This window comes from Sciurus carolinensis, chromosome 7 (assembly GCF_902686445.1).
Source record: "Sciurus carolinensis chromosome 7, mSciCar1.2, whole genome shotgun sequence".
In the NCBI taxonomy this organism is placed as follows: Eukaryota; Metazoa; Chordata; class Mammalia; order Rodentia; family Sciuridae; genus Sciurus; species Sciurus carolinensis.
Window position 1 is genome coordinate 55308454 of NC_062219.1, and position 21713 is coordinate 55330166.

Below are 21713 nucleotides of genomic sequence, written 5' to 3' on the forward strand. Positions count from 1 at the left end.
AAATAAAATCGAAAATTCAGTTCTTCATTTGTAGTAGCCACATTTAAAGGACTCAACATGTGACCAGTGGCTACTGAAGGATACAGAAAATCACGTCCCTCTGGAAGGACATAGGCCCTGAGCACGTACAATTGCCCTTATCTCTAATCGTTCCTCTGATGGCTCCAGGCCTCTCTCCCTGTCGCTTTCGAACTTTCTCCTGCTATGACTCAGTCAAAATTCATCAGCCAAAATTCACCTGCCTGCCAGAAGCAGCAATCTCCTCCCAAAAGCAGGTCTTGCCAAAACACTATCAAATTCCGACCTTTGCTGCAGCCCCCTGCCATTTTCTACCCCTCCGATGCCTGATGGACTCCGCTGCTTAATAAAAGGCATTGCTGACCGGTCGAGGTCTGCTCCCGGTTCGGTCAGTTTTGCTTACAGCTACTGTACTAACGCAGATGTAGATTATTTCCTGCAGAAAGTTTTACCCCGCAGCGCTGTCGTAGACAGTCGAAAGGTTACACAATAAAAAGCAGGCCACTAGTTCCAACACCAATAATAGCCAACGATGTTATGGCTTTTTCCAAATAGGACGAGGAAAACCATTATGTTAACAAACTCTAAATAAAAAACCTGTCAAAGCCCACTTACTAACGGGCTTTCCCTGGGAACTCAAGGGACAGTAAGCTCGAAGGTCCAGGCCGTCGGTCTGCTGACTTGAAGAAATTCCGCAGACTTCTAGAACACAGGGAGCCCCCAAAGCAGTGGGCGTTTAAGGGTCAAGACCAGCAAGGTGTGACTTTTCAAAAGAGATGGAAGCCTGTGTTACAGCGCGGCTCGCGCGCTCGATAGCTAAGCCTCCGCGTCCGCGCGTCCGTGCGCGCGCGCCCTAAGACTCAGGCCGCCGGCCGCCAAGGGGGCGGGGCGCCGCGACCGGGGGCGGGGCCGTGACGCGCGTGCCTCGTGACCCTGCTCCCGGCCTGCGCCCGCGGAAGCCGGAAGCGGCGGCTGTGGCGGCTGTGGCGGCGGGGCGGAGAGGCGGTGGTGTGATCCCTGGGGCTTGTGAACCCAGTGATGGATCGGGACCCGACAGTGGCGCGGCGGAGGGCGTCGCTGCTGCGGTGGCTGCTGCTGGTACTGCCACTGTGGTCGAGGCTGGCCCTGGGCGCGCTTCCTTTCGGCAGCAGTTCGCGCAGGGTCTTGTTCGACCTCCTGTCGGAGCAGCAGTTGCTGGAGGTGGAAGACTTGACCGTATCCCTGCTACAGGGCGGAGGTCTGGGGCCACTGACGCTACCCCCGGACCTGCCGAATCTGGATCCCGAGTGCCAGGAGCTGCTCCTGGACTTCGCCAACAGCAGCGCAGAGCTGACCGGGTGTCTAGTGCGCAGCGCCCGGCCCGTGCGCCTCTGCCAGACCTGCTACCTGCTCTTCCAACAGGTCGTCAGCAAGATGGACAACATCAGCCGAGCCGTGGGGGTGGGTAGAGGAGCACACCCGGCATCTATGGCGTGGAGGGCTGGCAGCGGAGAAGGATGTAATGATGGTCAACTCAGGGGGCCTCAGTTTTTCCAGCCGTAAAAAACGAGGGTTGAACTGAGTGTGTGGAGTTTGGGGCATTGGAAAAAAGGGGATGGCATTATGGCGCTTGAGGTTAGGTGCTCTTGTGCATCCTCTTGGTACTTACTTGCAGGTAGATATGACTCGTTTTGGGGGGGTCCCGCTCTCCAAACTTCTTCCTTTTCCCTCTTCCACCCCTTCTGCAACTGCTTCTTCCCGTCTCAACGTGGAATTCCCAGGAAGAACCCTTTTTTGAAACTACAGTGGAGTGGAGAAGCAGATAGTGGTTAGAAGCTTGAGCTTTGTAGTCAGAAATATTCAGATCCACCAGTTTTTAGCAGTGTGTATTTGGATGAATGATCTCAGAGCCTTAGTTTCCTCCCTACAAAATGAAAACAACAAAAGAACAATAACTGCGTGATGTGGATGTTAAAAGAATTAAAAGAGATGTATGGGAGTTCATCTTATCGATTAAACCAGTGTGGAGCTAGTTGGCCAGGAGTCCAGTTCCATTCTGCTTATTGGTGCTATACTCTAAGGAAGTTGCACACTCTGCTTGTTTTCTCATCTGTAAAGTGTGGAATAAAAGGAGGTCAAGGAAAACTGATACATAGTAATAGTTCTCCGTCTATGAGCGCTAAAAGTTTAGGAAATGTTAAGTGTGCCCTCCATTTTTGGCACCCTGAAAGCTTTTCTGGTCATTTAGTAGGATTTATTTATTTTTTTTTTTTTAAAGACAATTACTGCCCTTAAGTACTGTTTAATGTATAGAATAGGAAAATTTTAGAGTCACAGCTGGCGAGTCACAAGGATGCCTGGTAAGGGGAAAACATGAGGGTTAAGGGTTTGGGGAATGGGAAAGTTCCTCTTGTGTTGAGGGGACAGCAAGTAGTCTCATGAAAATGTGGTTGGAATTATCTCCTAAATCATTGTTGATTTGGATAAATATAAACTTGTACATAGTTATGTTGTGCTTTAAATCAACTGATATTATTTTACAAAAATGGATTTATTTGCAGCAAATAAATTCTGTGCTCTATTATGCTGAAAAGAATTGGTTTTCAAGATAGTTTAAATAAATTTAGGCTTACATGCAGTATTTTCCAGGTGTACTATTGGAGGATACACATATTTACATATTTAAAAATATGCATATTTAAATATGTATATTTATATACATATGTGTATATTTAAAATATATTTATATTCCTGTGGGACTTTAGTGTACCCAAAAATTGTCTTTGTGAACTATAGCAGAGAATAATAGGGCATCATATTTGGTTTTGAGCAATTAGTTGAGTAGTTTTTAGGGTGACTTTTACTATAAAGAACATGTGCTGTTATGGGCAGAATAACCATGAGTCATGACACAGCTTTTGAGGCAGCCAAATTTCCTAATTTGTGTAGGTACTATGGATTGAAGAAAAAATTATCCCAGACTCTAGTAGTACAGTATTAAAGATGTCACCCAATCTGTACATGAGTTCCCCATATGGGGGTTCTTTCCTCTTCTGTACCACAGATTCTGCCAGTAACATAGGCACCTGCTTACCTCACCCTGGTGTGAAGAGAGTAAAGAGGTGAAAAGAGGCAAGAAAATCCTTTTTCCAATCTGCATTTCCTCTTCAATTTATCCTAGACCTTGGTCTCTGTTCCCCTTCTTTCCTCAGTAGGGCTGGGTATGGTTTATTACCTCAAAAGCGTGATTTCTATAGCTGCTTTATGGATTTAGTAGGCTTTTGTAGATTGGTTTGGAAACTGAACCATTATGTATGTAATGAATCTATGAAAGAATGTGTTCTGATTTTCATACAAATGGAACTGAGGAAATTAGTTGTCTTTTTTGGGGAGGTTTATTTCTTCAGAGTAAAGCATTTTCTTTGACTCACTTCTTTTATTTAAATCAATTTAATTAGCAGGCACTTACTTACTACTTGAATGTTGGGCTTGTAGGAGGATATAGAAGGAAAAGTAGGTAAGGCCCAGGCCTCAAATTATCAGTGTAGTTGGGGAAATAAAATAAACCTGTATTAAGAAAAAGGAAACTATTACCAGGGTGTTATAAATTATACCATAGCTCTGTAGAAGGATAGGATAAAGGAGATGCCGAAAGATGGGAACAGAGCAAGGTGTGGTTGCTTAATCAGAGAAAAGCCCATAGGCTGAATTTCTGACCTTCTTTAGGATGAATGGACTCAGATTGAGAGAGGATGAGTTGAACCAGGAGAAAAAAAATCTTAAGGTTAGAAACTAGCCAGGTTGTTTATGTGGGATAGCAAGCTAATTAGTTTAACTAATAGAATTATCTGATGAGAATCCTATGTTCTTTTAACTTCCTTGTAGATTTACTGGGCCAAGGACCTCATATAGTTTTGCAATCTCACAGTATACAGTGATTATGAAACCTGAATGGTAGAACTGATGGGTTCCCTTTTCCTTAGAGTCATATTTTCTTTTAGTTTAAACTGATAGGACATGGATTCATTGATCTGTTCTGCATCATGAGATTGGTTTTAAGGATGCTTTCGTCCTCTCAGATTTTGAGATAGTAAGCTCTGCCCTATTCCACTTGGTTTATTTAAAATTTAAATAGATGTATATAAGTATGTATTGTTACACATTATTTGTGAATGTGCTAGTCATTTGGGTTATGTATCTGGAGAGTGTTTAACACATTCCTAGTATGGATTCTTAGGAGTAAAGTGTAAAAATGAGAACAGAGCATAGCATAATCTTTATTTTTAGTGTGGATTAATAAATGAATTCTTAGTAATATTCATCATTATTAATATAGGGTGAAAATGGGAACATAGCATAACATTATATCTTTCATTAAATACCAGAAAATGTAATTCTTCTTATGCATTCATTCAAAACGTTGACTACCTATTATGTGCAAGTTATGGTAGTTACTAGGGATATCTTCAAGTGAGCTGAGCTTATTGTCTGAAACAGATGTTAAAATATATTGTCATACAGGTAATTATTTAACTCAAGTGTGATAAGTGTTGTAAAGAAAAGACCCAGAGGTACCAAAGCATATAACCAGGGGGCTAATCTTGAATGTTTGGCAATAGGTTAAATGATCAGTGCTTAAAGCTGACACCTAAATGTGAGAGGGTGCGAGGTGGGGAGAAAAGGTGTATGTTTAAAGAAATAGCAGGTGTGAAGACTCTGAGATGGGGAGAGGTTTGGTATGTTTGAAAACTCAGCACAGTGAGCAAGGAGACTTAGTGATTTGAGCCTGAAGAAGTGGGCAGATACTAGGGTCTGTGTTCCTTGTAAGAAATGCTAAGGATTTTAGATTCTGGTTTAAAAGCAGTGTGATGTTTTTGGAAGGAATAATTTGTGGAATGACATGGCCAGATTTTTACTAAAGGCCATTTGGCAACATGACAGAAAATGGAAGGGGTAGGACTTGGAGAAGGTAGGGAAAGAGGGCCTGTGGGGAGGTGAGTTAGGAGACTGTTACAGTGGTGTGAGAAATGGTGGCGGCTAGGTCAGTGGGGCCATTGTGCCAGGGAGAAATGGGGAGGTTTCAGAGAGATTCAAGAAGTAGAAATGACAAGGCTTGGTCTTTAATTGAATGTGGGGAATGAGAGAGAGGAAATGATGATTTCCAGGGTTTGAATAACAGCAACTTAGTGAGAGGGTTGATGTTTAGTAAGATGGAAGGAAGAGCCTGTTTGATGGGAGATCATTAATTTGATTTTGAAATGTTGGGTTTGAGGTATTTTTAGCCACTTAAGAGGAGATAATTGCATATGTGGTTGGGTAATACATGTCTAGAGGTCTGAACTAGGGATAAAACCTTTGGAAGAGATCAGCATAAACATAGTCCTTGAAACCACAGCAGGGATGAGCATACCTGAAAAAGGAGTGAGAATGCTAAGAGGGCTGTGGGCTCAGTGGTAGAGCCCTTGCCAAGCACGTGCAAGGTCTTGGGTTCAGTCCCAATATACAAACACAAACATATGTGCACATGTGTGTGCACACATGTACACACACATATAAAAGGAGGCTAAAAGTTGAAGTTTGGGATAGAAGATAAATTATCAAAGGAGGCTGAAAAGGAGTCACAGAGATGGAAGAAAAATGAAGGGAGGGTAGGATCCTATAAACCAAGAACAAGGGAAGGAGTAGTTATTTGTGTCAGATCCTGCTGAGAGGGTTGGAAGTACCTTTTTTAAGGGGGGGATGGTACCAGGGATTGAACTCAGGGGCACTCGACCACTGAGCCATATCCCCAGCCCTTTTTTGTATTTTATTGAGAAACAGGGTCTCTCTGAGTTGCTTAGCGCCTCGCTTTTGCTGAGACTGGCTATGAACGCCGATGCTCCTGCCTCTTGAGCTGCTGGATTACAGGCGTTGCGTCACTGTGACCAGGGCTTGGAAGTACTTCTATCAACAGCAGCACCATTGCTGACACTAATAAGAATGGTTTCATTGGATCACTTGGGGGTGGCAGCAAGAATAGGGTGAGTTAAACAGTAAATGGAAAGTGAGGGAGTGAGAAGAGTGAACCTGTACTACTTGGGAGTTTGGCCTTAAAGGAGATTTGTCACTGAGTGATTTTTCTTTCATTTCTTTCTATTCCTTTATCCCTCTGTCTTTCTTCCTTTCCTAAGATGAAAGAGTTAAACATGTTTAAAAGTTGTTTGTTTATTGAGACAGACTGGCCTCAAACCCTTGTGTTCAAGTGATCTGCCTGCTTCAGCCTCCTGAGTAGCTGGGACTACAGGTGCATGCCTGTGCACCCAAACATGTTGATGGAAAAGGCGAAGACCTTGTAAAGGTGAATGGTCCTGTAAGAGAGTGGAGAAATAGATAAAGTCAGTTTCCAAGGAAGGCAGAGTGGATAGAATTAGGGTATGCAAGGAGTGACGGGCCTTTGTCAGGGGCAGGCATTTTCTCCACCAGAGGGTAGAAGGAGAGGTTGAGTGTAGAGGGAGGCAAATCAGAGTTTTGGCTTGAGGTCTTCTGTTTTCTCTGCCAGCTGGGAGACTGAACCTTTTCTTGAGAGTAAAGAGTGGGATTGTTATCCCAAGTTTCAGGGAGTTGGAGAAGATTTGAAATAGTGGTTGTAAAAAGGAGAACAGCAAGAAAGTGAGGAGTGTAGCTTGGGATTATGGATATACTCTGGAAACAATCTGCTTGGTTTTTAACTTTTTGCCAACTGCTTCCAACTACCTACATTCAGGCATGAGGAAAGTTGGGTTCATGGTAGTGAGGATTCTGCCAAATGATGATGACAGATTTGGTTATTAACAATTTTAAGTATAAATCAATGACTAGTGTTTTGACCACTGTGCTAGGTGTTAGAAATAAAAAAGATGTGACAAAGTTTCTTCCAGTAGGAACTTAAGGTACAGACACACATTTGGGGGATATCATGCTGTAAGAAATAGCCTCAGTGTGGCTAAGTAGCTTATCCATGGTCATGTATGGAAGAGGTGGGCTTTGAATTCGGGTGGGTAACACTATTTTATAGTTGTTAGGAGGATGGTGTGGGTTTATGCTCTAGGAGTGTTTAGAACTACTCAGTAGACACATCGTCATCATTGGGATTATTCATCACTTTTCCATCCCCAGTGTTGCCTCCATCTTTTCACCAGACCTGAACTATGAGGATAGTTTAATTAGCCTCCCTGCCTCCTCACCTAAATATCATGGGTTAGACATTTGTTCCCCAAACTCTTGCTTTTCCTCCTCAGAAGTCTTCAAGAATTTCCTACAGACCCTCATGACCCTCAAGGCCTTTCTCATCCTTGTTCTAACTTACCCTTCTAATATCCCTACTTTCATATGGGGACTCTGCACTCTAGCTATATTTGCCCAATGAATACTTACAAATACCACATAATCACTTTTACCTTGTGATCCTTTTAGTCTCCATTTTAGAATTCTCCTTCCTTTCTCAAAATAGGGAGCTTACTTCAGATCCTGCTTTCCGTATGATTTCTTTCTTCCCAAATACATTGATGTCTTATTCACCTCAGCTGTTCCACACATTGAGCACCCATACAGACTGCCCTGTATTGATTTTTAGCAGGGGTAGGGGTTTGAACCAGGAGCACTCTGCCACTGAGCTATATCCCAGCCCTTTTTACTTTTTATCTTGAGAGAGGGTCTCACTAAGTTGTTCAGGCTGACCTCAAACTCAGAATCCTGTTGTCTCAGCCTGTGAGTCGGTGGGATTACAGTTTTGCACCACCACACCTGACTATGCTGTATTGATATTTTTTAATTTTTGAAGATGTAACCTAAGTAACTGAGTACTTTTAGCCAAATATATCCACTTGGAGCATTCCAGGTTGGTAGCAAGGTTGCAAGGTAAAAAATAGCATATAGCAGTTCCTGTGTGCCAGGTGTTATACTAAATAATTATCATGTTATTTCATTTAATATAGTAACTATAGAACTCATGATTGTGAAACTGAACCCCAGGCAGGTTAGGTCAGCTGTTCAAGATTATCAACTAGTGATCCAGGCATGTTGGATTTCTTGACCAAGCTCTATTTAAGAATATAGAGCAGGATATGGTGGTGTACAACTACAATCCCAATAACTCAGGAGTCTGGGGCAGGAGAATTGCAATTTGAGGCCGGCCTGGGCAACTTAATGAGACCCTGTCTCAGAAATAAAAAGTGAAAGAGACTGTGGATATAGCTCAGTGGTGGGTTCAGTCCCTGATAACCCCCACCCCTCAAAAAATACAAATTTTCTCCTACTACTTATATTGCTTTGAGAGCATTCCAGGAAAATAACTTTAAAGTATTTTGTTCAGTTCACTCTTTTAAAAGCAAGCACTCATTTGTATTTTTTGATGAGATGACAAAACTAAATCAGAAAGAGGATTAGCTTTCCCAAATGAGTGTCAGTAATATTTTAAAGCAGGAATCCTTGCTTTAAGCCTGCCCTTCTTTCTCACCCCACACAACTGATCAGTTCTTTCCCTGCCTCTTATTACTTGTCCCGGTGTATAGCTCCTTAACTGTGTCTGCAGGGAGGTTCTAGAAGCCTGGCTATTGAAGGCATTCTCATACTTTTTATGTGGTCAAAACTCCAGGATTCTTTTGGTGCCTGGTAAATAGCAGGAGTTAAATAAAGGAATGAAGAGTGAGCAGAACATAGTTTTTTGCTTGAGACACAAAGGAAAGGAAACAGTAGGATTAAGTAATTTAGGAGCTTGGGTTTATTTGCATAGCGTGAGTTTATCTCATGTTTAAGATGATCTGTAGAAAGCATATTTTCCTGAGTACCAACTGTTTGGATACTCACTGGATATGTCACTGGATTTTTTTCATGGATTATAAGACTTTGAATCAAATATCACCCAAATGGAACCAAATGATTTGTGATCATCTACCCACAGATTAAAAACTGTGTGTGTATGTATGTACATATGTACAAGTGTGTAAAAACATATTTTCACTGAAGAAAAATTTAGCTTAAGAGAAGCAAAAGTGAAATTTAAAATGCCATATTTCTGTTATTCATAGATACCTACTGCTGCATTTTGGTAGTGTTCCAGAATTTTCCCCTGTGCATAAAAAGTAAGAGATTATGACACACAAACTACTGAGACCTAAGTAGTTGAGACTGAACTATAGAAGCAAATGCTTGTTTAAAAAGCAGAAATTTTCTTCTCTTACGGGTGAAACTGATCCCAATAAATGATAGCTGCTGATTGTTTCATTCTCATTGTTACTATTAATGTCACCATTATCTGATCATTTCAGAATCTTACAAGGTTTATAATAAATGTTTTAATTATTTTACAAGATTTTTGCCTTACGTTGTTTGAAAAGTCTAAAAATAATCAGATTGCATTTTTCTATCTTTCTTTTGTTTCAGAATACTTCAGAGAGTCAGAATTGTGTCAGAAGTCTTTTAAGGGCAGATAGAATGCAAATAGTTGTGATTCTCTCTGAGTTTTTTAATACCACGTGGAAGGAGGCAAATTGTGCAGGTACATAATTCCTTCTTTTCATGTTACACTTTGTGGTTCAGTGGTATAAATGTCAGATTTTATTTTAGTCGATTTTAGAATCTCTGAGGCTCTATAATGCTTTTTAATACTAAGTTTAAATGAACTGTCTTAGCATCATAGTTTATTAGTAGTAACTACTTGGGCAAATACTGAAAGTTAGAAAAGTGTAACAGAGAATAATACAAGCTTTGAAGTCAGGCAGGGTTTGATCCTGACCCCTGCTACTTACTAGCTGTTGGATTTTAGTCAATTAATTTTGCCTCTTGAAACTTCAGTTTTCTTGTTTGTAAATCGGTGGTAATGTTAGAACCTCTCTTAAATGATTGTTTTAAAAATTAAATGAATAAATTGTATAAAGCATTTAGTTGAGTGCCTGTTATATAGTTAATGTTCAAGAAATGTTAACTGTTTAATATAATAATTATCATGTTTATAATAATCTGTCAAATGGTGTGTGTGTGTATGTGTGTGTGAGAGAGAGAGAGAGAAAGGGAAAGGGAGAGGGAGGTAACATTTGTTCCTCCAGCTTTGCAAATGTGTATGTTTTTGCATAATAGAATGCTATTTTCAGGTATTTGTAACAATTAAAATCACTGTTTCAATTTAGATGTGTTTTGAACACCAACTATGTGCTAGGCAGTTATCTTTCAAGTTTTATAATTCAGTGAGGGACAAAGATGTATTTATAAGTATATAACCTAGGGTGGACAAATACATGCTTTAGGGTCTTTGGGGAAAGTAGAAAATAAATCTAACTGGGGAGAATTAGAAATGACTTGGTGCAAGAGGTACTTTTTCATCCTAGGCTTATGACTGGGCATGGTTTCAGTAAGTGGAGATGAGAGGAAGGATGTGGCTGATAAAGAGGCATCCTGGGCCCAAGCTCAGAGTCTTGGAAGCATAAGGAGAGATAAACTTGGAAAGGGAAGGTAGGACCTTGGCCGATACTGTAGTTTATCATTTAGGCCAACATTTTTTAATACTGCTTAGAACACTATCATATTATTAAGAAAGGGCTCTATAGTGTAATATCTTTGGTATGAATAATGTGTGTGGAATATTAAGACAGCAAGAATTAGTGCAGGCCATATAGCCCATCTCCTAAAGTGCCTGCCTCTCATGCTGGAGACCCGGGTTCGAGTCCCTAGCACTCTGGGAATGTGGAAATAGCAAAGACAGCAAGAATTACTGCAGGTTAAAACCAGGTTTTTAAAATATCACTTAGCCTGGCACTTTCCAAGTAAAAAATAGAACCCCCTTGGAAAAGAAAGAATAACAAGAAAACGTGATGGAGAGCAGGGGCCATGGAAGTAGAGGACAGGATAGATTAAAATTCTGCATATCTAGCTGGGCATAGTGGTGCACACCTGTAATGCCAGCGGCTTGTGAGGCTGAGACAGGAGGATCACGAGTTCAAAACCAGCCTCAGCAGCTTAGCAAGGTCCTAAGCAACTCAGAGAGACCCTGTCTCTAAATAAAATATAAAAAAAGCGTTGTGGATGTGGCTCAGTGGTTATGCGTCCCTGGGTTTAATTCCCAGTACCAAAAAACAACAACAAAAAACAAACAAAAAAAGAATTAAAGTGCAGTTTGACAAAGTCATTGTACAATTCCCCATTTTAAGAAATATAAATACACTTAGCCCCACTAAAATTTAACTTTTATACTGTAGTATTCTGTAGACATAGACTTGTTTCATATTACAACTGTAAGCCTTTTTTTTTTTTTTGGTGGTAGTACTGGTGGTTGAACCAAGGGCCAGCCACATGCTTGTATGTGCTCTACCACTGAGTAACAACCCCAGCCCTTTTTAAAAAAAATTTTATTTTGAGTCAGGACCTCGCTAAGTTGTCCAGGCTAACCTTGAGCCTGTGATTCTCCTGCTTTGGCCTCCCAAGGAGCTAAAATTATAGGTGTGTGCCACCATACCCAGCTTAAAAGTCAGATCTTTTACTAAGAATATAAATGTAAACTAGATAATGTGTAGAAAAAAAAATCTTTTTAAAAATGGAAGTATACATCTTCTAATGTCAACCCTGCATTGATCAGGCGTCAGCAGCAAGTTCTCACACAGCTGCGTCTTTAACAACCTCAGATCTATTAAGGCATTGATTTCATTGCATCCTAGCTGTCTTATGTTGATATTAAATCATGTAAATGCTTCTTTTTATCCTTGCACTTAAAAGAAAATCCATGTCCTATTTATCCAGTCATTGTTTTTAAAATCATGGCCTTTAAAAGCGTGTAAAAGAATATAAAGTGTATTTACTCTTTTAATAAAATGGAAGGAGATTGTCACATCACACTGAAATTTTAAACTAATTATTCCCAATCAGAAATTTAAGTAGGGTGCTGTCATTTTGTATATACACAAAAATCACAATATAAATATTCAAAACAAATTTCTGGATTTTTATTTACCTTTTTATTTAAATACAAAGAATGCTCGACTTTCTCAGAACCTGTGTGAAATTGTTGAGCAGGAACCACTAACCCACTTATCTTAGTTGCTTTTTTTCAATGATTGGATTATTAAATTTGTAGATACACAGCTGATAAGTGATGCCAGTAATAGGGATCTTAATAGTAAATAGTACGGAGTTGGTATGGTCTGTCATCTAAAAGGAAAAAAAATCACAAAAGAAGAACAAAGACCACTGATTTAAAATTTTGTTTTTGATTGAGACTTAAACCAATATGTGATCCATTTTGTACAAATATATATTTTGATATAAAATGTCTATTTTTTTCTTCCCTATGCCAGTAAGTATAAAACTATTATTTATATAAGTAAAAAAAAAAAACTTTAAGTGATTTTAAGAGGTTATCTTTGTGTTGCTGTAACAAAATACCACAGACTAGGTAATTTATAAACAACAGAAATTTATTTCTCATAGTCCTGGAGATTGGGAAGTCTAAGATCATGGCTCCAGCAGGTTCAGTGTCTGGTGAAGGCCTACTCCTCAAAGATGGAATCATCTGCACTGTTCTCAATGGCAGAAGGGACAGAAGGGGCAAAAGGGGGACAAATATTATGTCTTCACATAGCAGAAGAGTGGAATAGCCAAAAGGAACAAAACCCTGTGTGAAGCTTCTTTTCTAAGGGCCTTAATCCCACTCATGAGAAAGAAGTCCTCATGACTTAATCACCTTTAAAGGTCCCACCACTTGATACTTAGTGGTCATATTGACCATTAAGTTTCAACACATGAACTTTGGGGGACACATTCAGACCATGCAATCGCACCCTTGTCTCCCAAATTCATGTTCTCCTCACATGCAGAATATACTCACTCCATCCCAGTGGTTCCCAAAGTCTTAACTTGTTCTGGCATCAACTTTAAAAGTCTACATTCAGAGTTTCATCGAAATGTCTTCTAAACTTGATATAGGTGAGACTTAAAGATATGTTTCATCATGAGGCAAATTGCTCTTCAGCTGTGAATCTGTGAAATCAAACAAGTTACATGCTTCCAAAATACAGTGATGTACCATTCTTCGGAAATATATTTCCATTCTAAAGAAAAGTAGTAGGAAAAAAGGAAGGAGTAACAGGTTACATGTTAAGTCCAAAACTCAACAGAGCCGAGAGTATTAAATAAATCTTGAGACTTGAGGATAATCTTTGACTCCATGTCCTGCCTTCTGGACCCACTGAGGGTTGGGTCCCCAAGGCTCTGGTTGCCCCAGTCTCCATGGCTTTGCTTGCTGCAGCTCTTGTTGGATTTGCAGGCCTTTGGCTCTCCCAGGCAGGAGTTCTATACTGGAAGCTCTTTAGGTCTGTAGTGTTGGGGGTAGACCCATCTCCATAGCTCTACTAGGTGTTACCCCTGTCTGGGCTATCTGTCATGACTTAGATCACAATTCTGGGGGGGCATTACCTTAATGGGGACTCTCTGGTGGCCCCAACCCCATGACTCAGCAGAGTATTGCTCTAGCAGGGGCTCTCTTTGGCAACCCTGCTCCATTTACTTTGCCCTAGTGGGGACTCTATAGCATCCCTACCCCTGGGGCATATCTTTGCCTGGCACCCCTAGGTTTTCCAAGGCAGCCTTTGAAATCTAGGTTGAGGTAGCCATGACTTCACAGCTCAAGCACACCTTGTGCCTACAAAGTTAGCCCCATATAGATGCCACGGGGGTTTACAGCTCGTGCCATATACAGTGATAACCAGGCTGCACCTGGGCCTCCTGGACCACAGCTGGGACATCCAAGGAGCACTGCATTGAAATGCAGGGAGCGGAGACTTGAGGTCCCGTGGCATGCCTTTCCTTGAAACTGCTTTGCCTTCAAGGTCCTAGCACTCTGGGCTTATGATGGAATGGACAGTCTTGAAGGTTCCATCCCAATAGAAATGCTGTTTGGATCATTCTCCATTGTATTCATGATTAACATCTGGCTTCCTTCTTTCTATACTAATCTCCATAATAACCATTATTAAGTCATATTAAACAGGTAAGTGCCACAGTGCCCAGTTCTTGTGTCTTCATTTTTAACTAAAACAGGGTGCAGTGGCACATGCCTATAATCCCAGCAACTTGGGAGATTGAGGCAGGAGGAGTGCAAGTTTGAGACCAGCCTTTGCAACTTAATAAGACCTGTCTGAAAAAATATGAAGGGTTGGGAATGCAGCACAGTGGCAGAATGCCCTGGGTTTCAATCCCTGTTACAACCTCCCACCACCCACCAAAAAAAAAAAAAAAAAGATTTTTAAAAATTAAAAATAGAAGAAAACTAAAGATATACAGAAAAATATTCTTGTACAACTGTACAATGTAGAATGTATTTTTTTTGCGGGGTGGGGTGGGGATACTGGGTATTGAACTCAGTGGCACTTAACCACTAAGTCACATCCCCAGCCCTATTTTGTATTTTATTTAGAGACAGGGTCTCGCTGAGTTGCTTTGTGCCTCCTTTTTGCTGAGGCTGGCTTTGAACTCATGATGCTCCTGCCTTAGCCTCCCAGCTGCTGGCATTACAGGTGTGTGCCACTGTGCCCAGCTCAGTATGTATGTTTTAAGTTAAATATTATTACAAGAGATTCAAAAAGTTTAAAAAAATGTAAAAGTTCATAGAATAAAAAAGTTACAGCAAGTTAAGGTCAGTTTATTATTGAAGAAAGAAAATCTTATGAATGAATTTAGTGTAGCCTAAATATTCAGCATTTATAAAGTCTACAGTTAATGTTCTAGGCCTTTGTATTCACTCACCACTCAGTGATTCATCGAGAGTAGCTCTAGTCCTGCAAGCACCACTCATGGCCAGTGCCCTGTATAGGTTGCCATTTTAAATTTTTTGTACTTTAGTTTTACTGTGCCTTTACTATCTGTTTAGATACATAACTGTTAACCATTGTGTTATAATCTAGTACAATAGCATGCTTTATAGTTTTATAACTGAGTAGCATGACACTATACTGTGTAGCCTAGGCTATACTGTCCACAACTTATTTACATATGCTCTGACATTCACACAGTAAAAAAATCATCTAATGACTTTCATTTAATACATTTTCTCAGAATGTATCCCTGTCCTTAAGTGATGCATGATTGTATTCAGACCATAGCAGGAGCTATTGGAGTTTTTGTAAAAATAGTATTATTTAAAAATATATACATAAAAAGATATTGTGGGAAGGAATATTATTAAAAACAATACACAGCCTCAAACCTCCACTTGATTTAACTCTCCCCCCCCCTTCTTTGGAAGTGCTAGGGATTGAACTCAGGGACTTATGCATGCTAGGCAAGGTCTCTACCACTGAGCCATATCCCCAGCCCAGTTTAACTTGAAATAGGGTTGGCATCTAGTTTCTGTGGTTATTGGTTAATAAAACGAAGGGTAGGAATCCAGTAGAGGAGTGAGTGGCATCCACGTGCCTTTTCTCCTCAGAATTTCTGTCTTTGTATAGTATTGGTCTTGGTAGGAAATGAATTATTAGAAATTGATGGATCATCAAAAGAAGTGTTAAGAGACCACTCTTCCTACCACAGTACAAATAACATGGAAACTAGTTTTTCCTTGTGGAGAATGACTCCTAAGAAGAAAGTATAGTAACAGTTTCTCCTGTACAGAATTATAAAGCTGTTAGCAGGAGTGTGTTGTTGACATAGGAATAGGAATATATAGCCTTGTTATTGAGACCTTACCTGGTTATCTTGCACATACCAAGTTGAATGATTAGCAGAATGACCAGATTTGATGAGACCATGGACTGTCTTATTGTAAAGTACTTGGTTCTTTGGCAGGTAGTATCTATCATGAAGTACTGTATTAAGAAGGGTATCCAAATTAACCAGTTCAGATGTTAGATCTTACCTGCTGAAAACCCACTGTTTCTTTATGAACAACCTATTTCTACAGTGATCTGAATGATAATTTTTGAGATGCTATTGAATCACTGTATAATCCTGATACACATTCTGATTCATATAGCTTATGTATTGATGCTTGAAAAATCAATAGTAAAACTTACTGGTTAACCAGAAAGTCAGTTAATGAGAGCTCTTTCCCATATTTTATCTAGCAAAAATGTACTAAGCATCTGATTTACTTATTTATATCTTTAAAATGTCTACATTTTCTTGTTAAGTTTAATTAAAAGTTTCCAGTTTATTTTATATATTCTGAAGTTGGCCCTGTTTTTCAAAAATTGGTGATTATTATTTTCTCTAAAACTAGTTTTGAAAACAGCAGAGTTCTTTATACAAACTTGTAATAGATGCCAAATGCTTTATTTAAAGATGCATAATTCCCATTATGATGATTTATTGGGTTCTGTGTAAGGTCTTCACTTGAATCCTTAACACCTTTAAGAATGCCTCTTAAGCTGAAGCCTGAGCCCTCACTGAGAAAGAAGCTATGCTAATGTGTCCTTGATGAGGCTCCATTGATTATCTAAGAGGGAAATTCATAATGACCACTTCACTTAGTGCTTATAGGAAGCTTTATAATTACTAATATTCTTTAACTTACTAATTTCTAAAATACATAGCTTCTCACTGTTTATAACCTTATGCCTCCAGTTCCAGCAAAAAGATAAAAGAGGAATTCACTGGTGTTCCTTTGTTTTGAAGCAGAAAGTCAGGGCTTTTTAATAATGAAGACATTTTAACCCCATTATATAATGAACTCGTTTGTGCCTTATGATACTGCTAACAGTTATTGAAAAAATTTTGATGGTTGAGTGCAGTACTTAACCAGATGACCAGTCTATATTAGCTTTTAGCTTAATTTTCAAATTATCTTCAGAGAAATGTAAATGACTTTTAGTAAAATAGAAGAGATTACATCCTTTTGTTCTTCAGAGAAGCTTTGTTTATAAATTACTTTTTAAATAAATCCTTTTAATTATATATCTTATATAGAAGAAATCACATTGCTCTCTCATAGTAAGGGCTTTCTACTGTTGCAGGCAGTGCTGGGATACATGCTCCTTTCCTTATGTTGTGTATGTTAGTTGTCATGATGTGGCTCTTTATAACACAGATGTCCTGTTGCCGTGGATGAAATTGTGCTCCCTCAACTTCCTCAAGACGTCAGACACAAAAAGCCTTGTTCAGTCTTGTTAACTTAAAATGCTAATATTCTGTATCTATGTAATTGTGTTTCTTTTTATTTATATCTTCTCTGCCTCATCCCTAAGAGAATTCAAGGGTACTTCATGGTGATGTTAAACTAGCATTAAAAGGGGATTTTTCTCACACACACACACACACACACACACACACACACACACATTTTAAAGAATTTAGTATTTGAATTTTGTGAAAGCTGACAAATGGAATAATGTATTAAATAGTAAAGAAAAATGGTAGAATTAATATAGGAGTCTGGAAAGTATATTTGATATTTCAGTGCCTTATGAACTTGGTATATGGGCCTCTGTATATCACCTCATTTCTCTGGCTTAGTTTCTTAGTTTCAATTTGTAGAATGAACCCTCTGATTTTTAAATGATTGGGTGAACAGTTAATGTGGGACTCATGTTCTTGGGAAAATAAAGCTGCAGAGAATGTAGAGTACATGAGTTCAGGGAGAGAAGCATCTAAACAATAGGTTTACCAAGAGGGCCCCGTGTTCACTGGGTGCAGAGGGGGTTCTGCCCAGGTGGTATATGTAGAAGGGCGAATGGCTGAATTCTAGCTGGCTTCCGAGGAAGGAATGCCCTTTCATAATTCATTCACCTAGAAGAGGAGCCTGTTTCTAATTTGCAGAAAGGAGTCTTAAAGTGCTGGTTATTGCCGCCAGGTTTAGGTTTCTTCTTGGTTGCTAACTCTGATCAGTTGATGGTGACTGTCTGAATCCCTGCATGGTGTGAGATATCTGTGCATGCTGGAGGGAGGAGCCCTGGCCTGTATTTGTTGACTCAGTCTTGAACATTTTAATGGTTCAGAATGTAGCTGTGAATGTGTTATTTTGCTGTGTTTGAGACTGAGTACAAATTCCAGCTTTTTGCTTACCAATTTTATGTCCTTGGGCAACTTCCTTAATTTCTCTAAGCTTCTAACCCTTGCCTCATAGAATCACTGCAAGAATTGAATGAGTAAATGTGTTTCAAATATAAGCCGTGGTGCTTGGAACATACAATTACTCAGCACATGTCAGCTTTCATTGTTGTGATTGTCATTTTTCATAGTACATGGGATATCTCTTGGTGTTGTGTCCTAGTGTCTACCTGTTCAGTCTCTTTCTTGTCCTCCAAATTCCGTTAGGATTATTGCCATAGTTTCCTAAGGTATCTCTCCACTCCTGGTTGAAAGAGATTTTTTGTTTGTTTGTTTGTGTTGGTGGTATCAGGGATTGAACCCAGGGCTTTGTGCAGCTAAGCAAGTACTCTTCCACTGAGTCACATTGCCAGCCCTTTTTATTTGATTTTGAGACAGGGTCTTGCTAAATTGCCCAGTCTGGCCTCAGACTTTTGATTCTTCAGCCTCAGTTCTGAGTAGCTAATATTATAGTAGCTAATATTATAGCTAATATTACCAGGTCTGCCTAAGAAGATACTCTTGGTTAGCTCTGACTTTCTGAGTCAGATGGATGCCATATAAAGCTGTCTGTTGAAATTAAGGGGGACCGGAGTTGAACTAGGGACTAGGGAATAGAAAATATTTGGAACATCCTTGTGGAACATCCCTGTAGAGCAATTAATAGGGCATCTATGATGATGTGACTTCATAGGTCACATGAATTTGAATTGGGTCCTTCTAGTATAATTTTAGAATTTTATGTAATAGTGTTCTATAACCAGAATCAGGAATAGAGGAAGCAGATGGAAATGTTTGTGGGTATGTGGAAGGCAAAGATTTGAGGAGAGTTAGATGGCAACTGTGGCCACGGAATCTGAGGGCCTGCAGTTGAGCCCGACTTGGAAATAGCAGACTGAGAACACAGGGAGAGAAAAAGACAAAGGGAAGATAAAGAGTGGATTCACTGACGAGGGGAGAATGGAGAAATAAATTGTAATATGTTTATTCATAAAAAAACAAAGGAATGAATGAACTTGAGCTAATGCTAAGCAAGAGTAGAAGTTGCACAAGAATACAGTTCATGTAAGTTTTACACAAATGTGTAAGACAATCCTGTTTTTATCCAAACTTTACTTGAGGCCCTTTTGTCAGTATTTTGGGTAAAATTTGCACCCATTTTGTCTCTGGACTCCCAAATCATGATATATTAGGATGAGCAAATTAAAAAGGCTACTCTATTAGGTACAATAAATGACCCCGTTAGTGAAGTTGAAAGAAACATAGAACTACTTAATTTGACACAGAGATAAAAAGCAGAAGAATTGAGGAAAAATTAATGCAGCGTAAACAGTGTTATGCCTAAATAGCTCTATTAAGAGAGCTGATTTTCATTATTATGACCTTTTGCCATTAAAAGTCAATTTAAATTTTATTTGTTACTGTATATTGTTTATATAAAAAGAGGAAGGTATGCAGTTATTTTAAGATTTTCATGCAAATGGCTATGATTTAAAAAAAACTTGGAAACTAATAAGGGTGAGCTTCACGTGTTTGGAAAATTCTTTTATGTAGAATACTTCATGCTTGCTGAAATAAAGGATTACTATAGTACAAACAAAAGATAATAACTTGAAAGCCAACTGACAACATACAATTGTTGCTTGTGATATAGTAATATACTTTTTTTTTTAACAGATTGTTTAACAGACAACAGTGAAGGATTATCAAACAGCACAATATATTTCCTCAATCTATTTAACCTCACCTTAACCTGCTTTGAGCATAACCTTCAGGTACTTCATATATATTTGAGATTAAAATGCTGTCTTGTCAAATGAATAATGTCTAATTCCAAGTCTTTATAACATTGTTGGTATTTATCTGTACTCATAGTGGAATTAGTGGATCTGAATTTCTGCTCTTTAGTTCTTCTTGCAAATATTAAGACTGCAGTTCTCATTTGTAAAGTTGGGACAGTAATAATTGATCTGCCTACCTTCAAGTGTTCTTATAGGGAAGATTTGGTGAGATAATGAGTGTGAAAACATTAACTGAGGTATGCAGGTATTTAATTAAAACACAATGTTGTTTAGTCTGACAGAAATTTACCCTGACTTTGTGCAATAATAAAGTATTTCGCTGTGCAGTATGATTCTGTCTACAGGAAGCTTACTTTTTGCCTCAATATTTACTTAACTGTATTTTATCCCCTTTAAAAGGTGTTATTTAGGGGTTGGGGTTGTGGCTCATTGGTGGAATGCTCGATTAGCACATGTGGGTTCAATCCTCAGCACCACATAAAACTGCATAAATAAAATAAAGGTGTTGTGTCCATCTACAATTAAAAAATATATTTTAAAAAAGGCATTATTTAGTAAGGTAACCTTGAATAGTGAATTATTATATAAAAGGTAGCCTTTAAGAATCCTACCTGGTAGATTTTTGTCGTCTCCATCTCTGACCCTTGAATTTTGGTATTAGAACTTGCCAGGTGGTAGTGAAGTGTGAGATTGGAACCTTGATTAAAAACTAGTTTTATATTTGCACAATAAGTAAGTAGTTCCCACAAGTAGATGTAAACATTTGTAGGGTGTATGTGTAATTTCCTCTTTAATAAATGTGATTACATAGAGTTATGAATTTCCCTGAGAAAAACAAAAAAGACTTCCCATTTTCCAAAATGTGTCCTATAGGACATTAATAAGATGATCTGTCAAAAGAGGGTTTAGGGTTGAGGAGATAGCTTAGCTGGTAGAGTGCTTGCCTCACAAGCACAAGACCCTGAGTTCGATCCCCAGTACGGCAAAAAAAAAAAAAAAAAAAAAGAAGATTTAATATTTTACCAAGGTTGGGAAATGCTTTACTACAGTACTTCGGAACCTTTAGTGGACTCAGGTATGTTATAAAATTTCAAATGGTAATTTGTGTTGACCACATTTACCAAATTTCTTTGACCAGGGAACTCTTTAGTTTAAGAGACCGGTATTATAATGAATATATTTGTAGGATATCAGCCCTCTTCTTGTGATGTTAGTTGCAAATGTTATTTTCCTAGTTTGATGTCATTTCATTGTGTTTTCTTCTATCATGAAGAAAATTTTAATTTTGTTAGATTTGTCAATTTTATAATGGCTTATGGTGTTTTCATTAGGAAGACTTTTTTCCTACATTGAGATACTTTAAAATTTTATTTTGGTTCTTTCATGGTTTCATTTTCTATATTTAAGCATCTTTTATCTTAAGATTTTTAAGAAATATGTTTGAATCTGTAGTTCTGAGTTTCCAAGATTAGACAATAGCTACTTCTTCTTCCCCCGATAAAGATAGAATTCCATAATTCATTGAAATAATCTGAAGCCTTAAAACCAGGTTTCTAGCAAATTAGAAATATTGTATTTAATACTATATGATATAATATCCTGCACACTTCAAGCAGGAATGTTACAGGGTGTCATCAGATGCTGAAAGACCACTCTGGCTGCTCCATGGAGGAGCTCAGGTGAAGGCAGGCCAGAGTGGAGTGTGGAAGTACAGGCTGGTTAGGAGGCTGGCCCAGGAAAGGGCTGGTGGCGACTGGGCCAGGGTATTACTGGCAGCATTGAAGAAAAGGAGATGAATTTCAGGGTGTATTTTAGAAGTTTGTGTAGCAGTACTTGCTGGTGGAGTGGTTTTGGCTTCTGGTGAAGGAAAGAAAAGCAGCTGGATGTGATCCT

General features: G+C 39.0%; 1 protein-coding gene across 1 annotated transcript in view; it reads left to right on the forward strand.

Moving 5' to 3' along the window:
* The first annotated feature begins 979 nt into the window (after nt 1-979).
* The window catches only part of Ostm1 (osteoclastogenesis associated transmembrane protein 1), a 30789-nt gene continuing 10055 nt past the window's right edge, over nt 980-21713 (forward strand). Inside the window, exons 1-3 of the mRNA XM_047559667.1 lie at nt 980-1458; nt 9397-9511; nt 19696-19793. Of these exons, the coding sequence (XP_047415623.1) occupies nt 1057-1458; nt 9397-9511; nt 19696-19793 (615 nt within the window). The 5' untranslated portion in view covers nt 980-1056. The remainder of the gene's footprint in view (nt 1459-9396; nt 9512-19695; nt 19794-21713) is intronic.